The 25,697-nt window shown below is 45.5% G+C and overlaps 1 protein-coding gene across 2 annotated transcripts in view; it reads left to right on the plus strand.

Moving 5' to 3' along the window:
- Positions 1–947: 947 nt before the first annotated feature.
- The window catches only part of DPP10 (dipeptidyl peptidase like 10), a 480,529-nt gene continuing 455,779 nt past the window's right edge, over positions 948–25,697 (plus strand). The window contains exon 1 of one of the 2 annotated variants that reach the window (XM_019480614.2): positions 948–1,210. In XM_019480614.2, the coding sequence (XP_019336159.1) occupies positions 1,139–1,210 (72 nt within the window). In that variant the 5' untranslated portion in view covers positions 948–1,138. The remainder of the gene's footprint in view (positions 1,211–25,697) is intronic. The other variant, XM_059727434.1, reaches the window with a different exon arrangement.

Below are 25,697 nucleotides of genomic sequence, written 5' to 3' on the forward strand. Positions count from 1 at the left end.
TGCCACTTCCCTAACCGGCCCCATGGTTAGCCATTCCTCATGCCTTTGCTCTGAGACCTGTGTGGAGGGGAATCTGTGTTCCTGGGTGCTTTGGAGCTCCGTTTTTAACTCTCATGTGATTGAAGATGTTGCCTCGGTGGGGAGAGCATCTCCCTACTGAGTCTGGCAGTAGAGAAGAGCAAAGCTGTGACTATTTAATTTTAGCTAGAGCTCTATAATGAGACAAAGAGTGCAGATGCCCTGGGACTGCAAGGTCCCTTGGTGCAGGATACCTGTCAGTAGCCAGTCACGTGCCTATCACACTTGTCAAAACCCCTCCAGAGACATCCCATTGGAGATATCCGAGCCCCCAACACCCTCCAGCTTTGCACGATTCACCGGAGGCACAGATACTGAATGGGTCCCCAGACCTTGCCCTGCCCACCTGTGTGCATCACCTCTCCCCGGCCTTCCCTGACCTCCGTCCTCCCGGGGATCAGCAGAAGGGCCACCGCAGCCGAGGACCCCCGCCCGGCGGGGCTCGCTTGTGAATAAGCACCCTCCCCAGCATCCAGTTCTGGGGGCACCCGGCTGCCAACCTCAGGGGAAGGGCAAACCAGATGTTCCCAGCAAATGTCCCACTTGCTTATAGGGCGTCCACAGGAAGCCTCCGAGGGGCCCCAAATGACTCTCTCGCCCAGGACCCCAGCAACCCTCAGGGCAGCAGGCGGAGGGGCACTGCCGGGGTGGGGGGACCAGGCAAGGGGCTGCTTGATCGGAATGTGCCCGCGCGCGGAGCGCGGGGAAGGGCCCGAGTGGCGAAGGGGGAGTTGCCCCCCCCCCCCCCCCCGCGCTCCAGCTGTGCCCGGCCCAGATGTGCAGCGCGGCGCGCACTGCAGTGATGCGAGCCCGGCCCCTGGCGGGGTCCCAGGTGCCTCCGGCGCGCGGCGCGGCGCGGCGCGACCTGCCGGGCGGAGCTCCCCCGCCGCCGGAGCGGGGATTGCGGTAGCGGCAGCGGCAGAGGCTGCTGCCGCTCCCCCCTCCCGCCCCCTTCCCCTTCCCCTTCCCTCGCCTCGCGCCGCCGCCGCCGCCGCTCGCAGGAAGCCGGTGCCATGCAGCCGCTGCCCAGCGCCGGGTCCCAGTGAGAGGCAGCGGAGCCATGACCGCCATGAAGGAGCCGGCACAGCCCGCCCCGGGCAGCAGGGGCGCCCCGGCTGCGCCGCCGGACCAGGTGAGACTTTGGGGCAGAGATCCCCTGCCCTCCCCTTGCCCTTGTCCTTGTCCTGCCCTGCCCCTGCCCGCTCCCCGAAGTTGCGGCGCGGGGAGCGCAGGGCTGCCGGGCAGGGCGCGAGCAGCCCCCGGGGGCGCGGCACGGCGCGGCACGGCACCCGCAGCCTGTTGTGCAGGGCAGCAGGAAGGGGCGCTCGGCTGCCTCCCCCCTCCGCGTGCTTTGATCCCGGGGCTTTGGGGGTCCTTTCCCACCCACCCCCAAGGATTAGCTTGGCTTTTGTTTCCTGCAAGTTGCATTAAAAAAAAAAAAAAAAAAAAGGAAAAGAAAAAGAAAAAGAAAAGGAATGCATGCAGGGCTTCTGGAGATGTGTCGTGTTTACATCAATTAGTGGCTCTAAGTAGAGGCTGTCAGCTCGCAGGTCACTGGATAATGATGGCACTCCGGAGAGGAGGAGGCTGCTACTACCAGAGATGGTGCTGCGCGCTCAGGATGCGCTGGGAGACTTGCCTTGTCAGTCACTTTATCAGCTGATCGCTAGAAGTGGGGACGAAAGGAGCGGAGACAGCCAGCCCTGGGGGGGACTGCGGGTGAAATTTTTCTCTGCTTTGCTAGGGAGGAAGATAGATGCCCCAACGGGTAGGGAAGACCGCGGGAGTTCAGCCTCCTTCTCTGCTTGCCTGCATCCCCCGGCTCCTCATTTTCCCCTTTAAAATGTGCGAGCGCTTTGGTTTGATGTAGATGGGGAGGAGAGCTGATTTACTGACACATGCCTCTGGGTTTACAAGTACTAGACCGGCGCGTCTCTCTAGTTTCCTTCCAAGTCATGCCACCGAAGGCCTTTGCACTGTGTATTTACGTGAATCGATAGGGTGTTTGGAAGAAGAAGTCTCGCTCGATGGCCTTGCACAGTGACAGCATAGCAAGCACTGGTGAGACGTACGTGGTGGCCAACTAGGCAACGCCTGCTTTTTTTCAAATTGTCCGGCAGCATCACAAAATCTAAAGTTTCGGTAACATCTGGCAGTTTGTTGCTGGAGAATGATAGTGCTGATATATTAGGAAGGGTGGGTTGGGGCAGTGCTCCCACCTGAAGTCTCTGATCAGGAACCTAGGACACCAGCTGGTGCTGCAGGGTTTGAAATGGTGGGAGGGAGAGGGAAGCAGAGAACAGAATATAAATGCTGAAAAATAGGATACCTGCCTGTTGATGTGTGTCCACTCCAGCCACTATTTTGTATTGCCTCAAGATCCCCTCAATTCTGAAGACTTTTAGGCTGCGTTTGCCTTGCTTGTTAGCAAGGCTCGGGGTTCATTTGTTTTTTTTTTCCTTTTGAAATGGGTGATTCTCCAAACTTTAAGATAAATATTTTACAAATACTCAGAAAACAAACAAAATACCACTTTTGTGTTTTCATTGCCTTTTACCAGCTTAATTGAGAAAACGTAACAGGTCTCTAGTACGCTTGCATCCGGTAAAAAATAAAAACAGACACATTCTTCAAAGGTCATGTTACAGGTCAATGTTTCTAAAATAATTCAAGCTGAAGGACCCGGACTGGCTAACAGTTATGCTTAATTTTAAGCCTGGGAGTAGTTTTACTGACCGCAATGAGATGTCTCAATACAAGAAAACTAAAGTGGTGTCTGCAGCATTGTATTTTTGTGGCAGGCTTTCATGTAATATTGTTTGAGGTAACTTTTAATATTCTCAGTAAACTGAGCACATCATGTTAGACTGACTTGCAAAGGGTTGGGTTTATTACTGCTCTTCTTGGCAATAAGGATTGAGTCAAGTTTCCAAGTGAACTGGTGGAGGGTCTGGTTCCCTTTTTGCAGTCCTGGGTTTTGCAGTGCTTCTGATTTGAATACGAAGTGGATTTGCTTATTTTTAGAGGCACAGCTCTTACCCAACCTCAGAAGCAGTGGCTGCTTAATAACTTATTCTTTCTTCATTTTAAAGTGAAACATAGCTGGATAATCAAAATGGCCTTTCATTGTTGAGGCGAGAGATCTTTTTTTGAATATCACAGCAGTTTCTACTGCTCTGTTAAGTCATGGTGACGAAAGTATTCATTTCTCTCTCAATTTTAAATAGTTGTGAAGCTTAAGAATATGTTTGAGTTCATTATCACATTACCTGGGGTTCTCAACCTTGCTTAACTCATTAGTCAGTGAACAGAAATAACAGTAAATCTTCCTACTGCTCCCTTTCATACCTAATGTTTGCATAGAGGGTTTCTGGCCTCTTCCTGAATCAATTTTTATTTATTATTTTACTAGCAACTTACATTCCTTGCTTCCATGACATTTTTGTGCAGCATATACTTAATTCAGACATAATCCACAGAAATCTTCAGAGTTTATATGTTACTTGCAGAAGACTTGCCCCATTTTAAATGGTAATTGCAAGGACGTAGGGCCCAAATCCTTCCGTGAAGCCCATATAGAGTCCCACTGAAATCAGCATGGATCCATGGAGCTACAAGAATTGCCTACACTTATCCTTTTACCATAGACAGTTTGTACATCACCTGATACCATAGTATCTGAGCACTTTGTAATCTTCTAAAGTATGTGACCTGAAAATACCTTTGTGAGGGAAAGAAACTCTACTATTTCAAAGGTAAAGATAAGAACTGAGGCAGAGAGAGATTAAGGCCAGGTCTATGCTGGAAACCTTTGTCTGTATAATAATCTTGGGATGTTTTTCATGATATTCCCATTTTACAATTGTCCTACTGTAGATCCAGTCAGAACAGCATAAAGTACTATTGCCAGCATAGCTTATTTTGGTTGAATATAAGCTGTAGGGCTAAAAGCACATGTCTTTTAGTATACGTTGCATCTCAGGAACGTGAGTTTCTTGGCCTGGCTGTACAAGGAAAACTCCTAGTCTAGTTTGGCCCTAAGGGTCTTTTGCTCAAGGTTGCTCACAGAAAATATGGGTGAGGGAGAAGAGGGGAGGAACAGTTGTCCTTCAGCATGTACAGATATTAATTCTCCCAGGATGAACTTTCCTAGGAGAGATTTAACCCTGGTTGTTCCTAGGTTATTTTTCTCCCAAAGTGGCTATCTTTACTCTGTGAGAAAAAGCCTGCACATCTGTGCAATCGTGGCTTCTCTTGGGAGACCAGCGACTCTCTCAGGGGAAACTGAGGCTAGACACAGACATTAAAAAAGCCTGAGGTGGAATCAGTCTAAGTTGCACAGATCAATTGCAAACAGAACACATATTTGCCCTTGTGGGGGGAGATCCAAATCTTAGCCTGGGTTTTCCCTTTTTTTAAACCAATCTGTGTGTCAAACTTATGTTACGGGTACAGGCCAGTTTTACATGCGGAACTGATGTTCTGTTATGGGTATAGACTGCTTTCTGATGCACTTTTACTGGTTTAAACGAATGTCTGCACCTGACCTGAATGTCTGTATGAGACCCTTATTGGTCTCAGTGGGAATCCTGTGGTTTAAAGAAGGCTTTAATTGACTGATTGAAATATTAATAATCATTTGTTTGGAAATGAATTGGTCATAACTTCACATCCAATATTTTCCTTGAAGGTATTTCTAAGCCAACATTCCCTTGGGCCAAAGCATCTAATGACAAGTTATATTAGCAATACTACTGACGTTTTAGGGACTAGCTTGATAAATTAGCCAAGTTTAATCTGCACTCATTGATAGGTGACAGCTGATATTTATTGAAAATACTATACTTTTATGTTTGGATAGCGCATTCTTTATCGGTATAGAAGGAAATAGCTGTAAATTACTCTTATTTCTGCTGATTTCTGGAAAGCTGCTTTGACATGCTTAGAACCCTGTTGCCTGAAAGCTTGCATCAGAAATTATTTAAGCTTTCTGAATACTACCTACAGAATAAACAAATACGTTTTAAATTTACTTTGTCAATCTGCAGTTTTAAAAATTGACTTAGAGTCTCAAACAATAGTTCTTAGTAATCATAAGGAAAAAGACAAAATAATTCAATAGTCAACAGACATAAAAAAAATGAGAAACATAATGTACCTGTATGACATAGTAGTTGATCAATGTTCCTCTCTCTGAAGATAAAAAACTAAGATAATTCCTATAGGTATTACAACTGTAAAGCTTCAGCCTGTTTACAAAAAAAAACAGATGATCTACACCACCTGGTGCTGCTTACTGTCCTTTGTGTCTGAGAAAAAAAGGTCTTTAGATTTATAATGATTCTTTACTAAGTCTTTATTTTTCTCTCAAACTAAAGTTTTCTTTTTTTTTTATTTAATTTAAAATGACTGAAAACTGCTTTTTCTCTACTAGTTTCTGAGTTATAGTTAGTTATTGCTGCTCTAGCTCTGTGATTTTAAAACTGGTATCTAAGGGCTCTGACAAACATGTAGCTTCCTGCTGTAATTCATGGCACTTTACAGAAAGCACCATGAGTTAGAGCTACTCCCCCCCCCCCCCCCCCAACTCAACAGATGTTCACTGTTTGGTGGGAGGTGGGGGAAGGAGGAGGAATCAAGCTCCACTTTGGAGCCAATCCAGCAGAGAGAGGCTGCCTGCCTGCAGTTTCTTTCCCCCAACCCCAATCCCCCCCAGCCTCTGGTGCTGTCTGCAGGATGGGAAGGGGAAGAAGGGAGGGTAGGGAGCTCTGGGCTGGGGTTTGCTCAGCCTGAGCTGGAGGGGGAGGGAGCTGCAGGGGACTTCGAGGTAGGGGGCTCCAATCCATCCTTCTTCCCTCCATCTCACACTGGGAAAATCCTAGCCTGAGCTCCTTCCCCTCCCTTCTCCCCCATCCCATCCTGCAGACAGCACCAGGGGCAGGGCTGGGCTCCATCACTGCAGTCCCAATTGTGTGCAGGGACTGACAGAAGTTAATGAAAGCACTCCACTTTGGAGAGCCTTCATTTGAATCCTTATTAGATGAGGGTTAATTTCTCACGTGATCGAGCACTTTTAAAGAGCTCTGCAGCTGTACTGTGCTGTCAGGGCATGGTAGTAGAGCGCTTTCCGGGGGCTGATCATGCAACATGTCACTTCTGTTCAGTGCCCTAAAAGTAAAATTGCATGATGTGGTGCTTAAATGAAGAAATAGTATGGTATTTGATTAGAATGACAATTAAAAGTAAATTCATGATATATAGAAAAGCACAGTCTGCTCCCATTAAAACCAATGAGAAAATGAGTATTAACTTTACAATAAAGTGCTGTGAAATAAATAACAAGATATTTCAAATATTTGTTTATTCACGACCAGGTTCTACTGTCCTCATTCAGTGTCAGAGAGATTCCCTCACCAGACCCATTTCTCTCTAGGGACAATTTAGTGGAGCTGACCCAAATTGAGGTTTCAGTAGATGAGGTGATAGAGGAAATTGATAAACTGAAAAGTAGAAAATCACTAGGACATGATGGCATTTGGCATTCATCCTAGGGTCCTGAAGGAGATCAGATCAGAAATTGCAAAACTCCTAACTGTAGTATGAAATCTATTGCTAAAAACAGCCTTGGTAGCAGAGGACTGGAGGATTGCCAGTGTGACTCCCATGTCGACATTGAAAATGTTCTAAAGGGGACCCAGGGAACTACAGGCTGCTGAGTCTAACTTCTGTTCCTGGAAAACTGGTAGAAACAATAATAATTATAATTTAAAAAATTGTTCAGTATATGGATGAACACAACTTGCTGGGGAGGAATCAACATGGCTTTATCAAAGGGAAATCACGTCTCACCAACCTGCTAGAGTTCTTTGAGGATCTTAATAAGCATGTGGATCAGGGTGATCCAGCTGACATAGTACATCGGGACTCCCAAAAAGTATTTAACAAGGTCCCCCATCAGAGGCTGTTCATGAAGTTAGGTAATAATGAGATTACAGGAAACAGCCATTCCTGGCTAACAAATTGGCTTAAAGATAGAAAACACAGAGCAAATATAAATGGGTAATTGTTGTGATGGGAAGTAAACAGCAGGGTCCTCCAGGGATCTGTGTTGGGACCAGTGCTGTTTTCACATGTTCATAAATGATCTGGAGAAGGGGGTGAATAGCAAGATGGCCATATTTACGGAGGACACAAATTCAAAGTGGTGAAGACCAAGGCAGACTGTGAGGAAGTACAGAAGGATGTGGCATTATTGAGTAAATGGGCAACTAAATGGAAAAATGAAATTCAATGTAGATAAGTATACAGTGGTGCACATGGGCAAAAATAACCCAAATTATACCCACACTCTGATAGGGACTATATTAGCATTACCACACAGGAGAGAGATCTGGGAGTCTTACTGGATAGTTCACCAAAAACATCAGCTCAGTGCTTAGCAGCTGTGAAAATACGAACAACATGTTAGGAGCTATTAAGAAAGTAATTATAAGCAACATGAAAAGTATCATAATGCCCCTTTATAGATCCATAGTTCATCCACCCCTTGAGTACTGTGCCCAGTTTTGCCCTCCACCCCTTAAAAAGGATATAGAAGAACTAGAGAAGGAACGGAGAAGAGAAACAAGGATGATTAGGGGTGCAGTAGGTGCTAAGTTTAAATCTAACAAAAGGAAGTTCTTTTTCACCCAGTGTGTAATTAAAGCGTGGAACTCGTTGCTACCAGATGTTGTGGAAACTGACAGTTTAGCCCAATTCAGAAAGGAATTTGATAAATTCTTGGAAGAAAGGTGGATTGGTAGATACTGAGCATGGGAGTTAAGGGGCAGCCTCTACATCAGCATTTCCTAGACCCTAAATACTGGAGGCTGCAAGCAGGAGAGAGGAACAGGGGAAGAACCATGGTCATATCTGTTCACTCGTCCTTTCAGCATTTGCTCTCTGCCACTGTGTAACACGGGATACTGGGCAAGATAAGACCTATGGTCCGAGTCAGGAAATGGCAGTTCTTATGTTCTATATTCTTGTGTATTCTGGAAAACTCCACACTGAAAGTAAGATATATTTGGCTAAAGGAAGTTTTCTGTAGGCATCATCATTTATTTTTCAGTGATTAAAAGTTAAAATAGTCTGAGGTTTTTGATGTCTTACTTCATTATAGTTTCCCACAATTAGGCCCCGCTCTGGAAAGATTATGGACACCTCTGTCTTGAGAGAGCCCCATTCACTTAAATAGGTCTTTACCTGGGCAGTGAATTCACTCAAGTGGTATACTCAGGGAAACATCTCTTTCTTCACCGATGGACAATACTGTTGCATGTTTTTTTACTGTTTTAATTTTCAAAATGGTTTTTAGTTTGCCAAATTGACATTATTCTGTCAATTCTGACATATACATATCATTTCTATATAAGACAGTAGATAAGCATAGGTCTTCTTTAATGTGACAAGTATCAATCGTATATTCATATTGTATCAATTATGGCAGTATTATGTTTAAGTGTTGGCATTGAATAAGATCCTGTCGGAACTGTCTTACTATTTATGTATAGCAAGAAACCTGAACACTTATATTACACACAGCACTTCAGCAAAGTTCCAGGTTTATTCTACTCTTCAGTAAACTGGTAAGATTTAGTGCTCTCCAGGTAGTCAGATCTAGGTAATGATTGTCTTAGGAACGCCATATGCTGTGGTTGATCATACTTTGAGTATGGAGTGAAATAAGAAACGCTACTGTAGTACGTATTCAAAAGTGAACATCTCTCCATGTTCAGTAGCTAGCTATATTTCTGACTTGTAATATGATTGTGATATATCATTGATTTCTGTGGGTCAATACAAAGTTAGATATATCAGGTGGAAAAATAAGGAATAGTAGAGAAAAGAAAGTTCTTTTTATTATCCCAGTTTTTTTGGAAACAACAAAGATATTTACATTCAAATTCAGTTTTATACCAGTCATGAGTCATGCCTTTTCCATGCTGGATTCAGAGAGAAATATTACAGACCTAGATTATGCGACTGAGTACAGAATGACAACCCAAAAAGTTGCATTAATAATGATGCTATGGAGTGAAAAATATACCTTGTGGGAATCAGGTATTAGGGGCATGCACTGACCAGTTCAGTATTCAAATAGCTCACTCGACCTTGAATCATTTACCTCTTTGACAAGTGGGGCATATGCTTTTTTGTTCATATTTCTGCTTTCATGTAAGCTGAGGGTTAAGGCTGATAACCAAGGAAAATACATTTTCCTTTGTAGAGCCGTATCCTGATGACCTTCTTCACAGGGCTATTCCCCATGATGTCTATGTGACTACTGTATGAACAGGGCAAGTAGGTTTTGGCCCTACATGGCAGATCTATTTATATTCCAAATAGCTCAGTTATGCCTAAGATCTCAGTCACTCAGAGTGAGTTCAAAGCTGGTCCCAAATATGTTCAAAATCCGTGTGTGCGCACACATGCACATTTAATATATAATGTCATGAGTTATAGACTTTTCAGTGAGTAATCATAATAGAGCTACAGCTCTTACTTGAGCAAAACTACTGAGTCACCGACCAAATGACATGAGCAAAACCAGTCAGGTTGCAATTCCTCTACCCAGTGAAGGGAATCCTTATAATGTTCTTTACAGTACTTAAGCATTTAGAGCCGAATGTTTTCCCTAACAGTCACAGTGTGCTATGGGGAGCTTAACAAGGAAGAGAGGAAGCCCTTGGGTATGTCTCCATGAAAGCATATGTGTGCTTCCCCGGGGGACAAATAGCAGTAGCATATATTTGTGCTGCTGCTAGTTGTCCTTGGGGAACACCCCTACATGTGTGCTCTGGTGCATGGCATATTGCCCCAGGTGGGGTAGGGGAGGCTGTGGCCAGCACCTAGGCTGGCCCCAGCAGCCTTACCTGGGCTAAGTACAAAAATCCCGAGGTTGAATTGATTCAGTCTTTGCAGGTTAGTCTCAACTGCAAAGATAGAACCAATAAGCAAATGAACAGACATTCACTTTTGATTCAGGAACTACAGCCACATGCCTGCAGTGGCTCAAGCCAGAAGCTGGTGGGTGCTAGAGCACAGCTCTCCGGCACGTAGCCAACAGGGGCCATGTTCACTTCTTCCTCCTGCTACCCCCGAGATCTCTGGAATTTGTAGTCCAGACACACAAGAACAAGACTCTGCAGTGTTGCTCATCACTTCCTCTTCCTGCTTCCAGGTGCCTCTGGGATGTGTAGTCTACAGTTGCAGCCAGAACTAACTAAGCAGGCAGGGCTGCTTCATACTCGGGGGAAGGGAATTTTAACCCCCGTCCCTGGCACCAGACCTGAGCAGGGGTTTGTCTGGGCCTGGGGGTGGGGGCAGTGAGTCAGCCTTCACTGCTCCAGCTAGGGAGCAGAGGGGCAGGGCCAGCCCTGCTCTGTGGAGTGAACAACACAGCCCAGAACAGGGCTGAAAAATGCTTGGATGCTGGGGGACTCTGGTTTAACTTGAACCAGGAAGGTGTCTGGGACAGAAGTTGCATAAACTGGTTTATCTAACTAAGTCTGCTACTATTTTCAACCAGGTTTGTCTTAAACCAGTTTCAGTCATTTTGAAATTGGTTTACGTGCACTGAGCTTCTATTCTGTTACACATTTATATCAGTTGCATATAAACTGGTCTATATGGAACTTCTGTCCCTGGCCCTGGAGTCGCAAGGGCCTGCCGGAGCTACAGCGGCGGCGTTCTGGGTGTGCACAGCCTGGCTGGCAGCTGCAGCGTGACTCTGGTGGGCCAGGCTCCAGTTTTGGGCGGCACATGCTGCTGCCATATGCACTATGCCGCTTTTTTTCTCTGTGCTTTTTTTAAATATCAGGATTTCCTGGTATCTAATTTTGCCACCGTGCAGCGTGGCAAATCACTTCACATGTACCGTGTGCATTTTGCGACAGCTCAGAAGTCTTTGAGGTGCTGCAAAGCACATGTTCCCATTTGTGGGGATGTGGCCTCTGGGTGCAAAGCACTGACATAGCTGTTAGGCTGTAGTAGATTCTTTGGGCCTTTGCCCTCCTGTCATGGTAATGCATATGCAGTGGCCCAGCTTATCTTGGTGCGGCCTCCAAAAATGCATGTAGATACCTTGTGGAATAGAACAATGCCAGATTTTCAGCATTTATGGTCCCTAACTTCTGTGGAGCTGGATTTAGCTTTGCCTCTCATCATAGGACTTAAATGGTACCTCTGTAGCATAAAAGGGTTTTCCATAGATCCAGGTCCTGGACACTGGAGTATATTTCAATTCCCATCTATGTTTGGGATGTTTAAACTATCTAATTGTGCATAGTACAACCATACTAATACAGCTTCTTTACATCTTCCAGTAGTTCTTCATTCTGGGGTCCTGTCAAGCTACTTTGATAACTAATAAGGAGAAAGAACTATTTAAGACAGCTAAATTGCTGTTGAATATTATTCTACAGTATAAAGTAATTTCTTACACTTTATTTAAGGTGCTTGAAGGTTTTCCTGGCTTTGATTTGGATAAATAAACATGAATATAAACTGTCATAGTGATAAAATGGATGAGAGAAATTGCTAAAACCATATCTGCGATTTTTGCTAACATGCTTCCCATTGTGAGCCTTACCCAAACCCTTTGAAATAAAGAAAGTTTTTCTTTAACAGGGTTTTGGATCCAGCCCGCTGCTGGAAGTCTTCTTGGGTGCACATCCTAGTAGCATGGCCTATTTATATGACTTCTTATTATACCTTCTTTTATATTGTACTGAAAGAACTAGACAGAAAACTGAGCAGCTGCCCTTCCATTCATTGCCAGTGATATCCTTTAGTCTTCTGCTGGGAGGTAGCTATGATTTGATGACAAACTCTTTCTCACCCTTAAAAGACCTATGTCATTTCTCAGGTCCATGCAGTCACTATGAAACCTGAGCTGTCTCAAACTCTGTACCTTTTCACTTTAATCATGCAGTTCTTTTATGCTCCACTAAGCTGTATCGAATAATGTTCATGAATATATGATAGTAAAAAGAACAATACTGATGGTGACTGATGATGATAAATTACTGCATTTATCCATTAGGAAGGACACTGAATGACCTACAGAATCTAGGTTTGAAGCTAGAAGGCCTATTTTAATCATTCTTAACACCGTTAGGAACTTGAACATAAAACTTATTAGGTAGAGATTATATAAACAGTGCTAAGAGATTTGAACAAAGGCAGAAGCCCTCTGACATTTTGAGAACGTTGTCTAGGAAAATCAATTAATAAGTATAATAGTACATAGTGTTTGTAGAGAAAAAAATTAAGAAAGAAGATCCTCTGGTTTTGATGGAGGGAGGGGGTTAGAGCTTCTAGGGCAATATTTGTGAGTGCTTTTTCTTAAAAATTAAAGCAGTTCTTATACTTCCAGAAAAGCAGCTATACAAAGGTTAAGGCTGTTAAAGAGTTAATTAAACAAGCTTAATATTTTCCTAATTAGTATTTAGAAAGATGTCATTTAAATGCCCTTGGGACTGATCAGTAATTCTGGGGCCTGATCCTGTGTTGGTGAATGCTCCCTTTTGCTCCTGGCTGGAGGGAATGCGGAGCTTGTCTGCCCGATTGTGAATAAAGAGTAAGAAGCTTCTGAAGGCAGGATATGTGCATAAGTAAAGCTTTATCTGGCTTTTCTTCATCAATCGCAGGGACCTGCTTTAATTTGGAGCTTCCCTTTTTTATTTAGAGTGGGTGAGGGGGAAGTTATCTTAAGGAAGCAGGGGTTACATGTCATGCCACACCTAAGTCAGCTGGGTGTTCAGATAACCGTTATGGTGAACGTATAAAAAATCTCCATGCAAAATGAGAGGTTTTAATAATATTCAAGAAAGCATCGTTTTCAGACAGAATTAGTGTGCAAGACTGCCTGTACCTTCTTGGCAGAAATATGCAATATCCCACCATGTGAACTGTTATCAAACAAAAATCCTGCTAGAGTATTTACACAAGGGCCCTCTGGCTTCAGGGCTGGGATGTTTTTATAGGGTAATTAGATTCCATCAAGCATAGATATACATTTAAATCTAGTCAAGGTAATGGACTTTCAGCTAGGGTGCTGGGGTACCCTGGGGCGTCACCAGATCCTTTGAAGGGTGCAGTGAGGTGTGAAGAGATAAGTGAAATGTGAGGCGGTAAGCAGATACGTTAGTCTGATAAGCCACGTTCAGGCTTGTCCCTGCCTAGCTGATCCCCCCAGCCCCTGTGTAAGGAGGTAAGCACTTTAATATATAAATTGATTTTTGAAATTAAGTGCCACTCAGTTCACAAAAGTTATGGGGGGTGGAGGGGAGGAAGGGTGCCTTGAGGCCAGTGGGTGGGGTTGTGGGGGGGGATGCTTCAAGTCCCAAAATATTGAGGACCACTCTAAAGGTCTTGTCAAAGACTCTAATATGAGTGGGGAGACATGCAAGGATTTGCTAGTTGCAGAAGGGTGCACTGTTTATTTTTTTGCTTAAAATAGTGTTGTGTTGTGGCCCATTAAGCATCCCTTCTCCTAAAGTGGTTGCTTTTCAGTGGTGGATGACATTTTTAATACAAGTCCATTGCCAGCGCTTACGTACATGATTAGTTCCAGTGAAGCCTGTGGCGGATGGGCACAAGAGGAAGCACTTACATTTACTGTATGTTAGTTACTAAGGTGCACGCAAGCATTACATTTAGATCAGCCTAATCCAGGTTAAGTCAATCTAAATGCCTGGTTGGGCAGGCACTCACAGGGCTTGAATCGCCCCCAAAAATGGCATGCGCAATATAAGCTGGTTGACCTCGGGAGATGAGCCACCTTTAGATCAACCTGGGTTAACGCAATCTAAAATGGGTTAACCCAGTCTAGTGAATGCCTGCCTGTGTTCATAGCATAGCCCCCCCCAGAGCTGGGAAAGCCCAGCCAACCACCCCAGCCCTCTGGCTGTACTGTTTCTATCCCCTGGCACCAACCGGGCTATTAGCCCTACACAGACCCACCAGCCTCCCAGCCCCCTGATCCTGCCAACCCCTCCTCAACATCTGAATTACTTACCTTGGGCTGCCTGTGCCATTCCCAGCAGCGGTGAACACCTGCAAACACCGTTCCCAGTTTCGGTTTTGGTAGCTTAAAGCAAGTCATCTAAACCAAAACGGGGTGCAGCAAACACTTGTTCTTACCCTAGAAATTCATTGAAATTATACAAGATGGAAATGATTTATAAACGAAAATTGTTATAATCAGGCTTTATGAAAGTATGTTGTCAAGGTCATTTTGAAGAACCTCTAAGTTTATTTGTAAATTTTGAAAATTGTTTTGTGATTATATTTACCAAGCTTAAAAAATGGGGTTAAAATCTGGCTATGGTAAATTAGACTGAGTCACAAACATGAATGCACAATCAAAATGCTCCTTTAAGTGCTCACCATGACTATGGGCCTCCATAATCTGGGCCTATGTAAATTGATTTTACATCAACAGTCGTTAAGTATAAGTTTCATCCTATTGTCATTTTTCATAGGTTAGTGAAAACAAAACAAGTATTATGACCTTCATGTAATCCTGGAAAAGTTTTTAAAGTTATTACTTTGGATTAGGGAATATTTTAAGGTGAATTATCTGAAAAGTTAGCTCTACTGCTACAATTCATCTCTTTTTCTTTTTTTTTTTTTGCCTCCTACTTTAGCTCTGGTCACTCTTCTACATTATTGTGTCTATATTAAAGGATAGTCCTCTCAAGTTTAGTATCAAATCTAAACCTGTCTGAAAACATTGATGTATATGAGTAACTCTTAATGTGGGTGGTTCCCATTCATCTCATTGGGACCATCCACTGACTTCAGTTACCTTTATCATTTCCTTTTGTTTTGTAAGGCTAATAAGACAGTTTCCATTGTTTTTATGCTCACATCTAGGTCTTGTACAGCATTTTATTCTGTAGGTCTCAAAGTACTTCACAGCTGAGGCCAGTATTTTAGCCCCATTTTGCAGATAGGGAAATTAAGGCAAAGTTTAGTTTTAATTTGAAGTTACTTTAAACAAGCACCTCCTTAAACTATTTGGCATCTCAAGAATTGAAAGCCAGATAGTGACTAGAAACAATAGTGAAATATAATTAACATGCTCCAACCTGAGAAAAAATACTTCCTGATTCCACTGTTAGATCCATATGAACTGATTTGTGTACCTGGACAGAGTTCACTGTAGGACTGGAAACTCAGTGAACAACCAAATATTCACAACCAAATATTCCTTTGGAAAGGAATTTGGATTTATTGTTTTTTTTTAAACTTCTGTTGTTGTAATGTTAATAGTTAAGGGGATTTATTGACTTAAATATAGTTTTTATTGACAATAACCATTTAGGCTGCGGTACTATTATAGAGTAATTGATGTATTCATAATTATTTTATTGCCTCCAATTTGCTTTGCAAATTCCTGAACTTGCGATCAGATGCAATGAAAACTTAGTTTTATGACTTCTATACACTATATATTGCATTCATTTTTCAAGAGTTTTAGGTTTGTAAATTTAGCCTCTGTTCACATAGAAAAGTTACTGTGTCTAGCACTGGTGCCATCAAATATGCCGTGCTGCTTTTAGTGAGCTGTCTACTAAATTATAAACCACCTAGCAATGCCTGCTAGATGCTTTGTGTGGACTACTTAACAATGATGCTGATTACTAGGCCTGTGCAAAACAGCTAGTATTCGCTTCGGATTCGGATGATTTGGGGGACAGTGATTCAATTCGGTGATTCGAATCACTGTCCTGAATCAATTTGGCTGAATCTGATTTGGAGATTCGGCTGCTGCTGAATCAGCTTAATCTTGGACTCACAGAGGCCCCATCCCCCGCCTGCTCTCCCAGCCCTGCCCACCCCAGCTCCCAGCTCTTTGGGGGAAAAAAAAGCTCCCACTTACCAGGTGCTGCCAGGCGGGGTGGGGTGGGGAGTGATCCCCGCTGCCCCCCACTCCATGTGGGGGGCTCTGCCATGAGCCCCCCGGCCCCCACCTGCTCTCCCAGCCCCCCCACCCAACCCAGCTCCTGGGCCTTTAAAAAAACAACAACAAAAAAAGCCCTGACTCACTGGCGTTTGCCTGGGAGGGGGGTGATCCCTGCTGACCCCCCAATGCCCCATGCTGCATGGGGCTCTGCATGAGCCCCCAGAAACCTCAAGGCCACTGCAGGACCTGGTGAGTCCCGGGGTTTTTTTGATTTGTTTTGTTTTTTCTTAAAGGCCCGGGAGCTGGCAGGCAGGGCAGCCATTGCAGCGGGGGGGGGGGTGGAGGTCAGGGAGGGCTGGAGGAGCAGGGAAGGGATGGGGCCTGGCAGAAGACAGTAGGCGGGGGTCAGGGGGCTTGTGGCAGAGCCCCCCACATAGCATGGGACAGTGAGGGGGGCAGCAGGAATCGCCCCCCCTACCTGGCAGCACCTGGTGAGTGGGGGCTTTTTTTTTAAAGGGCCGGGAGCTGGGGCAGGTGGGGCAGCCATGGGAGGGGGGCTGGGGGAGCAGGTGGGGGCCAGTGGAAGAAGGCAGGGGATGTGGCCTGGCAGGGATCCCATCTCCTCCCCTGCCCCTACTTACCAGCATGGAGTCCAGGTCCAGCTCCCTGCTGCAGCCGGCGGAGACTGCCTGAATCACTGAATCTCTGAATCTTTTCCGAATTGATTCAGAGACCTTTGAATCAATTTGGACCTTTTAATTGGTCCCCTTATTCAATTCAGATTTGGAGACTCGGCCACCGAATTGGGCCAAATCTCCTCTGAATCGAATCGGCACCTAAGCTTCGCACAGCTCTACTAATTACTTCACCTGCACTGCCACATGGATGAAGCCATACTGCTTCTGCTTTTGAGGCAGTCTGTGCAAAGCACTATGTAATGCTTGGTACTTGAGGGCACCACTTCCGGGCATTTTAAGTTTACTCAAATATCAAAATATTCACTCATATAAATGATGAAAAAAGAAATAACTGTAACAGACTGCCAATGGGGGCTCACCAGATTGGCTTGAGATATTTACCCTTGGCTAGAAATAGTGCCGGTGAACTCCGAGCGACCCCAAGGGTGGAGCTGGGGAGCCCAGCCCTGTGGGAAAGGAGACGCCAATCCAAAGAAAGGGTTTTCAGTCCCCTCTTTTGCATGGAAGAGGGATGACCGGGGTTGAGGGCCTGCCACCCTGAGCCCTGGTTGGCCAGTTTGCAAGCCAGGGTGGGGACTGCCGTAGGGGATAAAAGCAGCAGCCGAACTGGTGTGGGGGGGCTGCCGACGGTGACTCCGGGGAACGATGCAGGAGGCCTAAGAAGAGCTGGGTTGAGCTGACTCAGTGGAGGGACTAGAGACACCTCTGAAGAGCCTTGAAGGCCCTGGGAGAAGACGGCAGCGGCAGTCGGCGTGCCTCCAGCCCTGCAGCAGAGAGGAAGCAGTGGCCAGGGCTTGGGGCAGAGAGCTGATGCCCCAAGTCCCCATCGCAGTGTGCTGGACATGCTGGGCGTCCCAGAGGCTAGGGGTGGCAGTCGGCCCCCCACTCCACTCCAGAGAAGAGGCAGTGGCCAGGAGCGCAGGCAGCATCCTTATCCAGAGCAGGGAGCTGGGCCGGTGAGTTGAGGAAACCCCTCACCTTCCCTGGGGATGTAAAACAGCAGCAGGCAAGGCATTGGGATCCTGAGGAGCAGCAGAGCGCCAGGACGAGGGTCCCTGTGAGCTCAGGGTGCAGGCCTGTGCTCGGAGCGGGATTGGCAAGCCGTGATGTGTGGGGCGCCCGGCCAGTCATCTGGAGCAGGGGTTTGGAGCAACGACCCCTGGGAGCTGCCTGTGCTGCTGACCCTCTGCCACTGACTGCCCCAGAGGGGACTCAGTCTTGTCCCTTATTCTGCAGCTGATTGTCATTGGATAGAGTTGCTGAGCTTTGTGCTTGGGTCATGCTGATTGCTGCAGGAGCCTACTCTGTTGCTTGTTGCTTGCCTTTTCGGTTGCCACGGAGGGTCACCCTTCAGCCTCTTTGGGGGTTGGGGTTTGATACAATTTGATTGCTGCAGACCAGAAGAGCTTAACCTGTTGCAATCTGTTGCTTATTGGGAAGCCTGTTGGAGCTGCTGGGAGTGAGCACCTTGCTTCCTTGTGGTAGCATCTCAGCAGCGGCTGAAAGCTGCCAGTTCCCCTACCTGGGGTTCTTGAGTCAAGGGTTGACTAATGCATTCTGGTTTCTTTTGTGATTCTGGTTATGCTATTTAAGTTGACTTGTAAATAACCTGTCCTGTTATTCTTGTTTTGTAACTAAAGTGAAAATAGTTAAATCAGTTAAGTGTTAGACCTTCTTGGGACCACGGGCTGCTCTGTGGGGAGCAGGGGCTGGCTGGGAAGTAAATTGGTGCTCTCCGGAAGCCCTGCCCCACTCTCACCACACTATCCCTGATATTGGACAGCGGTGGCAACTATTGGGCCGCCACTCGGGTTACATAACTTTTGTACAAGAAACTGAACCTTCTTGATCTGAAACAAAGGAATCTGAACATCCGACAAGCCTGAAAAGTATAAGGCTTGGGGAATGCTCAGATGGAAAATAGAAGAGATGCAACATTCTGTCATTTACATCTTAAACGGTAGTAGTGCAAGACAGCAAGCTTCTTATCTCAGCTATGAATTCTGATCAAAATGTTAAACAGCACTACAGAAGCGAGCCCAGATCCTTTAAAAATGCATGCATCTGTATAAAAGTATTTATTTGAATGGTCTCATTCCACTTGGTGCAGCTACAGACATGCCAGCATTTAAATGCATGCAAGTGTTTGCAGCCCCGGTACTTCACATATTTTCCTAATGCACAGTTTCCTTATCTGGGAAAGCTAGGTGTCTCCCTGCCATAACTAATTCATTTCATATGGGGAAAATGTGTGTATGTGTGTGTGTGTGCGAGGCAGTAAAGGAATATCTTTGTAAACCCATCTACAGGTATAAGTGAAGAGTCATATTATTCTAAAATCTTGCTAGGGAAGGCAGTGAGCCTGCACTTTGCTGTGCACATGGATCTTTGAGCATGTGCAGAGTGACAGTGCATTCATTTTGGGCTTTGCCTGTGTGCAGGATTCTGTTCAAATAGATACAGGACTTCCTATATGCTTTAAAGGAACGTGATAGCTAATTAGCACTGAGTCATCAAGCAATGTCTTCCTTCTTTACAGCATACTCTCTGATTCCCATAGCACTGCTGTGTTTGCAAAATTGGTAATCTTAGATCACCTATTACCATTAAATATGCTTGTCAGAGCTCTCACCAGAAATTTCAAAAGGTAGCGATGGCTTGATTCTTCCTATTCTCACCTTTGCAGTGAGCACTTTTATAAGGGTTATGTATCTTTTTTTTTCTGGTAAATTCATGTAATTTCTGTCAGACTTTCCCGAGGAAGGAATTTCTACTACAGAAAAGGTTGAGATGTCAAGGATAAGAAAAATAGTCACAGGCAGTCTACTCTATTTCTTGCAGAGTCTGCATTTAGTTCTGTACTGTCAGGGGAAAGTGCCCTTTGTATGCCCTGTCACTGGAGATATGAAAGGAGCCTACCTTACATTCCCAAGCAGTGCTATGCACACTGAGACCCTAACAATCTGACTTCATTATAGGAGAGATGGTAAGGACCAGAGGAAAGACCGGCCCTATATACTTCTAAGGCTGACCCAGCAAATAGATCCTCACGGAAAAATTCTTGCATTGTTATGCAGAGCCCCACTGAGGAGATATCCTTGTCTGTTGATTCGATATTATAAAGTACCTTTATGCATGAAAGATCTTTAAAACCAGCTCTCTGTTGTCTGCTGCCTTCCCCACTGCCATTCTTGCACCTCCAGGGGTTTTTCTAACATTTCCCCCTACATTTTCTACCAACCTGATCTGTAAGTCCCTTTAAACAGAATTTACCATGTTTCTTGCTCATCAGTTCCACTTTTTCTCAAGTGAACAACCATCACCCCCTCCCCCATTTTTAAAAATTGTATTATTGTGTGTCTAGTCTTCTTTCCCTGAGTGTAAAGGGGAATTAATGAATCAAATAAGATTAAATTTTAAAGGGATCCTCAAAAGACAGGACAGTAAAGCATGTAACGAACACAAACACAAGCCTTTAATTGAAATCCTGTGCACTTGCATGCTGCACAGAGGGCAGTTTGGTTTGGGGACATGGAAAGAAGTCACCCCTCTTAAAAATCTGTGTTGTGACCTCTTGCCTGAGCTTTCTCAATTATGTCCCCACATCAGCCTTTCTCATCATCATTTCTGTAAATGAGAAGCTGTTCTCAGCTCTACAAAGAAGCATTTCCCCCTTAACCAAGGTTATTTAAAAATACTTTGGTGTTTCATACCTTAAACTTTGAATTATGTTAATTTATGTGAAGAATTTGGAATGAGAGGTTATTCTGTCTGGTTCATGGTAGGATCAGGGAATAATTTTGTGTTTTTCTGTCAGGTTGAACAATGGAGTAAGTTTTTCTTATATTTACCATACTTACCCAGATCCAAGATAACCCTGAATTTAAGAGGACTGCCCTCCCCCCACCCCTCCCCAATTATTAGATTGTATGCATAGGAAATTTATAAATTTGTTACAATTTTTCCATGTATAGAATCTAATTATTGGAGGATCATCTTAAATTTTGCTCCCTCATTCCTCCTCCCCCCCTCCCCCCCCCCCCACCGCTGCAGCCAGAAAAACTGGCAGAGGGGCAGACAGTGAGGGAAGGGTAGTGAGGAGGGGCAAGGAGGGGGCAGGTAGCAGCTGGGTTAAGCAGCTTGGTCCCTGGCCCTTGACCCCTCACATCTTTTTTCCTTGCTGCATCTCCCCTCATCACCTCTGCCCCTCTACCTGTCCCTTCTTGCAGCCCTAGGCCTCCCCCTCTCTTTCACCCACATCCCTTCCCCAACAGCCTCTGCCCTGCTGCCTCTCTCCTACCCCTGCTACTTACCCTTGGTCCAGTGTTGCAGGCTCTGTCCTTGTTCCAGCCTGGGGCATGGTGCATGTACTTGCTTTGGCCCAAGCCTGCCTGCCACAAGCAGCAGCAGCACTGGCTGGGCCCCAGAGCTGCCCCAGCAGCTGCCACTGCTGCTGGCCTGGGCTGTGACCAGAAAAAGCACATGCTCCATGCCCTAGTTTGGAGGAGTGGGGATGGAGCCTGTGGGGACGGAGCAAAGGTAAGCAGCAGGGAAGGGAGATTGGGGCTAGGGACAGACATTCAAAAAGCCGGAGCCCAAATTGATTCAACCTTTGCAGGTTAGTCTAACCTGGCTAGGCTGAGCTGTTTTCCAACCATAAAGACAATCCCTCTGGACTGAGGAAATTCAGACACATGCCTCCAGTGGCTCAGGCTAGAAGCTGGGGGTGCTAGAGCAGTCCTCCTTTCCCTTGCACAGAGGTGAACAGAGGTGGAGGGGGGGAGGCGGGCAGAGGGCATGGCCAGGCCCTGGCAGGATTTTCATCGTTTCTAGGGTTGGAAGGGACCTGAATAGATCATCAAGTCCAACCCCCATCAAGGCTGACCCTACAGGCAGACCTTCACATTAGGGAGGTCTGCCGGTAAGGTCCCAGGCTTTTCCCTGCTGGCTGCTCAAGGGGTGGGATTGTTGCCAGCCCTAAGCCCCGGGCTAGCACTCTGAGGTAACGGGGGGTGTGCAGTGCATGCATCTGTTGGTGATACCAAGCTTTTCACTCTCCTTCCCTGCTTCTGCACTGTCTGCAGCAAACTGACAGGCAAGCAAGCTGGCGGGGAGGGGTGTATTTCAGTGTGTGATAAACAGTGTTCATCACCCCTATCTCAGTGTTTATTGCCCCATTAAGAAAACAGAGAGACATTACCAGCTACCTGTTGATTCGGCACAGATGCAGCGTGTGATCTGCTGGCTAATCCACATACAGCTCAGCAAGGCAGAGGGGAAGGGGGAATTTGTGCTTAGCAGGAAGTGTCAGGGGGGAAGCAAACAGCTCTTCTCAAACAGCGTTTCCAAGGACATTAAAGTTAAGGACATTAAGTTACCTGTTGATTAGCTCCGAAAAGCCTGTCTGCCTTGGTCTTCTCCCACAGCACAGATTGTAGTCAGCACGTGGTCTGCTAGCTAATGCAGAGGTGTTTGTGTAAGGCAGAGGGGACAGGGGAATAGTCCCTGTTTAGCAGGAAAAAGCCAGGAAGACACAGAGGGGAGGGGCCAGCTCTGCTATGGAGCAGAGAGCCCCACCCAGGCAAGAGAGCATGCTGGGGTGCTGGGGGTGTCTGGTTTATCTTAAACCAGGAAGAGATCTGGGACAGACATTGCATAAACCGATTTGACCCAAATCAGTTGTCTGATACTACATTCAACCAGGATTATCTCAAACTGGTTTCAGCCATTATCAAACAGGTTTACATGCACTGAACATCTGTTCTGTTACAAATTTAAACCAGTTTCTGATCACTTAAACCAGTTTATGTGTAATGTCTGTACCTAGCCTTTGGGTGGGGTGTGAGGCTATGTGAGTGGGGGCATGGCAGGGGGAAGCAAGGCTGCAAGGGGCAGAGGCAATGGAAGTAGAGGTGGTGGGAGGGGGCAAGCAGCAGTAGTGGTTCTGGCCCCACCCCAGGTAGGTTCTAGAGCTGGAGTGAAGTGGTTGCATACTCTCCCATCACTTTGTGCTTGATTCCAAGATGGGCTTGGAATCAAGTAAATACATTGTACTCAATTTCACTTTCTGGTTCTCAGTTCTGCTGTACCAGAATTGCACAAGATTCTAAATCATTTTAGTCAGGATGTGCATTTGTTCAATTAATATATATATTGATAGAACAGTTGCATTACAATGTGGTTGGGTGCACCTTTCTATAAGCATAATGCATACTAAGGTTAAGCTTTAAAATATACAACAGTCAGCAAATGAGAATAGTGGTACTAGCACTTGAAATGGTTGTAACTTGCCAAAGAAATTTGAAAGATATTCCTACCTCTAGCTCTTTTATGATATAAGGCTGCTTATTGAAAAAAACCAAAGTGGAACAACTTCAGAACAAAATTTACTACACCTCCTGAGTATCACTGAGTTGTGTGCCAACACATGGCACATTTTTTACTTTATTTACCTTCCTGCTCAATAAAAATGTGTGTTTGTCATGGCAACCTTGTATCTTATGGCACATATGCTGAGATAAAGAACACCTTCTGAAAGAAACACACACAGGGCAACAGATCTCATCAACATGGGGATATTTGTAGTGTATCAAGAAAAACTATTTCTTATGTGAAAGTGTCAATTTCCCTGAGATGGCATTCATTTTATTTTACTACAGACTTTTATTTTTTTAGTTCTAAAACCACAGCACCTCTATTTTTTTCTTTTATCTTTTCAATCAGACTATTCATTACTTTTTAACTAGTTAGGAAGCCATCAGCTATATTCTGCATAAAGCTTGTATTGGTTCTGGATGGGTACACTTCTCTTTCTGAAATATCAGCCATATCACTGACTGGCCAATCTTTGCTATTGTCTGACCATATATTTGGCAGAGAACTGTACTTTTTGGCTGCAACAAAACTGTGTTCTATAACAGAAGTATTTCTTCCCTCTACAGCATCACTGCCAAACAAATGCCCTTACTGGTGATTTTCTGGTGATCTTTAAAAGACTAAAGCAGAAAGATGAAGAAGTCTCTTTATTTTAATATTATAAAAGCCTTAGTCTGTTTGTTTGTCTGTCCGTAAGACTTTATTCACACTCTGACTGGCTGTCTTGGCAGCCAATCAGAGTGCTCCAAGAGGGGCAGGGGAATGGGCCCAGGCCCACCACAGTGTGGGGGGAGAGTGGGCCCTGACACCTCTATGATGGTGGGGACAAAGGGGAAGGAGGAGGGGGGCGAGGCCATCACAGCTGGCCTTGCCTCCCCACCCTCCACCCTGTTCCTAGGAAGTGGCAGTGATGGAGTGGACAGAGTGGGGGATGAGGCCAGCAGTACTGACTGTACTCCTTGCCCCCTGCTCCTGGCGGCACAGGGTGCTGGGTGGTGTCGCTCTGCCTGCATCCCTCCCCCCCTTGTAATTCATGGAGAGGGGAGGCAGGCAGTTGTTGGGTAGACGATGGGGGAAATGGACCTGAAACAGTGGTGGGGAGCGCGTGGGGGGGTGGGGGGATGCAAGGTCCAGCCTGGCCTGGATCAGCCGCAAAATAGCAGTGGGCAGGGTGCGACGAGTGTGCCAGGCCCGGCCTGGCCCCAAAACAGCAGTGGGGAGGGTGGCGGGGGTGGGCCCAGCTGCACGGCACAGGGGGAGAAAGGGGGCAGGCATGGCCCTGAAGGTGGGGGGGAGGCAGAAGGGGGGGGGCTGATGCGGGCCTCTGACCCCACCCACACTTCCCCCACCTTTCTTGATGGGCAGTTGGTTAGTTTTTCAATATTTGTGCCATTTATGCATGCTATCAAAGTTTTCTGTTTCAACTTGACCAGAGAAAAATGAGTGAAGGGTCTGATGCTGCACATAGGTATGTGCTCAACTTTACATGAAGATATAATCCCATTAAATCCAACATAACTAGCCAAGTGTTTAAAAGTAAATTAATTTTAATTTCAGTGTTCTAGGGCTGTGATGCTTGGGTTGCAAACGCTACAAGAAAATGCTTGTATTTAAAAGCAATTCAAGAAATTCTTCAAGACATAAAAACAGTTATTTTTTTTTTTTTAATTGGCTCCTAAAGGTATTACAGTATCCCTTGTCAGTCTTACTGAAGCATGGATTGGTGCAGCCATTGATCAGTGCGTACAGAAATACTTAAGGCTGTTAACAGTATGAGCCAAAGTAGTCCTCAGTAACAGCTTGAGCTATAGACCTTGGTGACCAGAAAACAGACCACTTATGGCCTTAGTGGAAGCACTGGGAAATTTAGGAGAATTAATTTCTAGACGTTTCAGAAGGCCAGCAGATGGAAAACAATGGATAATATAGGTACAAAACGCCAAAACACCTCAGTGTCCTGGTAAATGGGTCTCCCTGTCTCATGGGAAGGTCACAACATTTGGTGAAAAGTGGATATGAATGATATCATCTAAACATCTGTTTAGTGATCAGTAAGAACTAGGTGCTGTATTTTGTAAGCCTGAAGTCATTTTGATAGATCCATAAAAGGGGGTCTGGGAATCCCGAATACTTACCAGTGAGCTAGGGGCCCTATTTTATGTTGGTCCCATGTTCAACAGATTAGTCGGGCTAGCACCATGTCCAAGTGGGATGTGATGTTAGTGTCTAGCACAGTTTGTGAACATTAAAACCCAAAGAGTCCTTGTTACTAAGAACCAGAGCCTTTAGTCTCTTTACTACATCTGAGATTGTTGGGAGTAAGTGTAGTATATTATTATTGACTGTATCCTGATAGTGTATGCGCTGACCATTGGGGCTCTGGGTGAACTACAGATTCGGCTGGGTTCTGGAGGGAGGGAAGGAGGGGGACAGAAGAGAGAAGAGAAGAGAAAGATAGAGAGGAGAAGAGATGTGGGGAGAAAGAGGTATGAGAGGAGAGAGAGAGAGAGATATGGATGTGTGACCCAAGTGGAATCGATCACTGTGGTATCAAGGTGCCTAAATAAGATGGCAGTGTGTAACGGTCCATA

This window comes from Alligator mississippiensis, chromosome 4 (assembly GCF_030867095.1).
Source record: "Alligator mississippiensis isolate rAllMis1 chromosome 4, rAllMis1, whole genome shotgun sequence".
In the NCBI taxonomy this organism is placed as follows: Eukaryota; Metazoa; Chordata; order Crocodylia; family Alligatoridae; genus Alligator; species Alligator mississippiensis.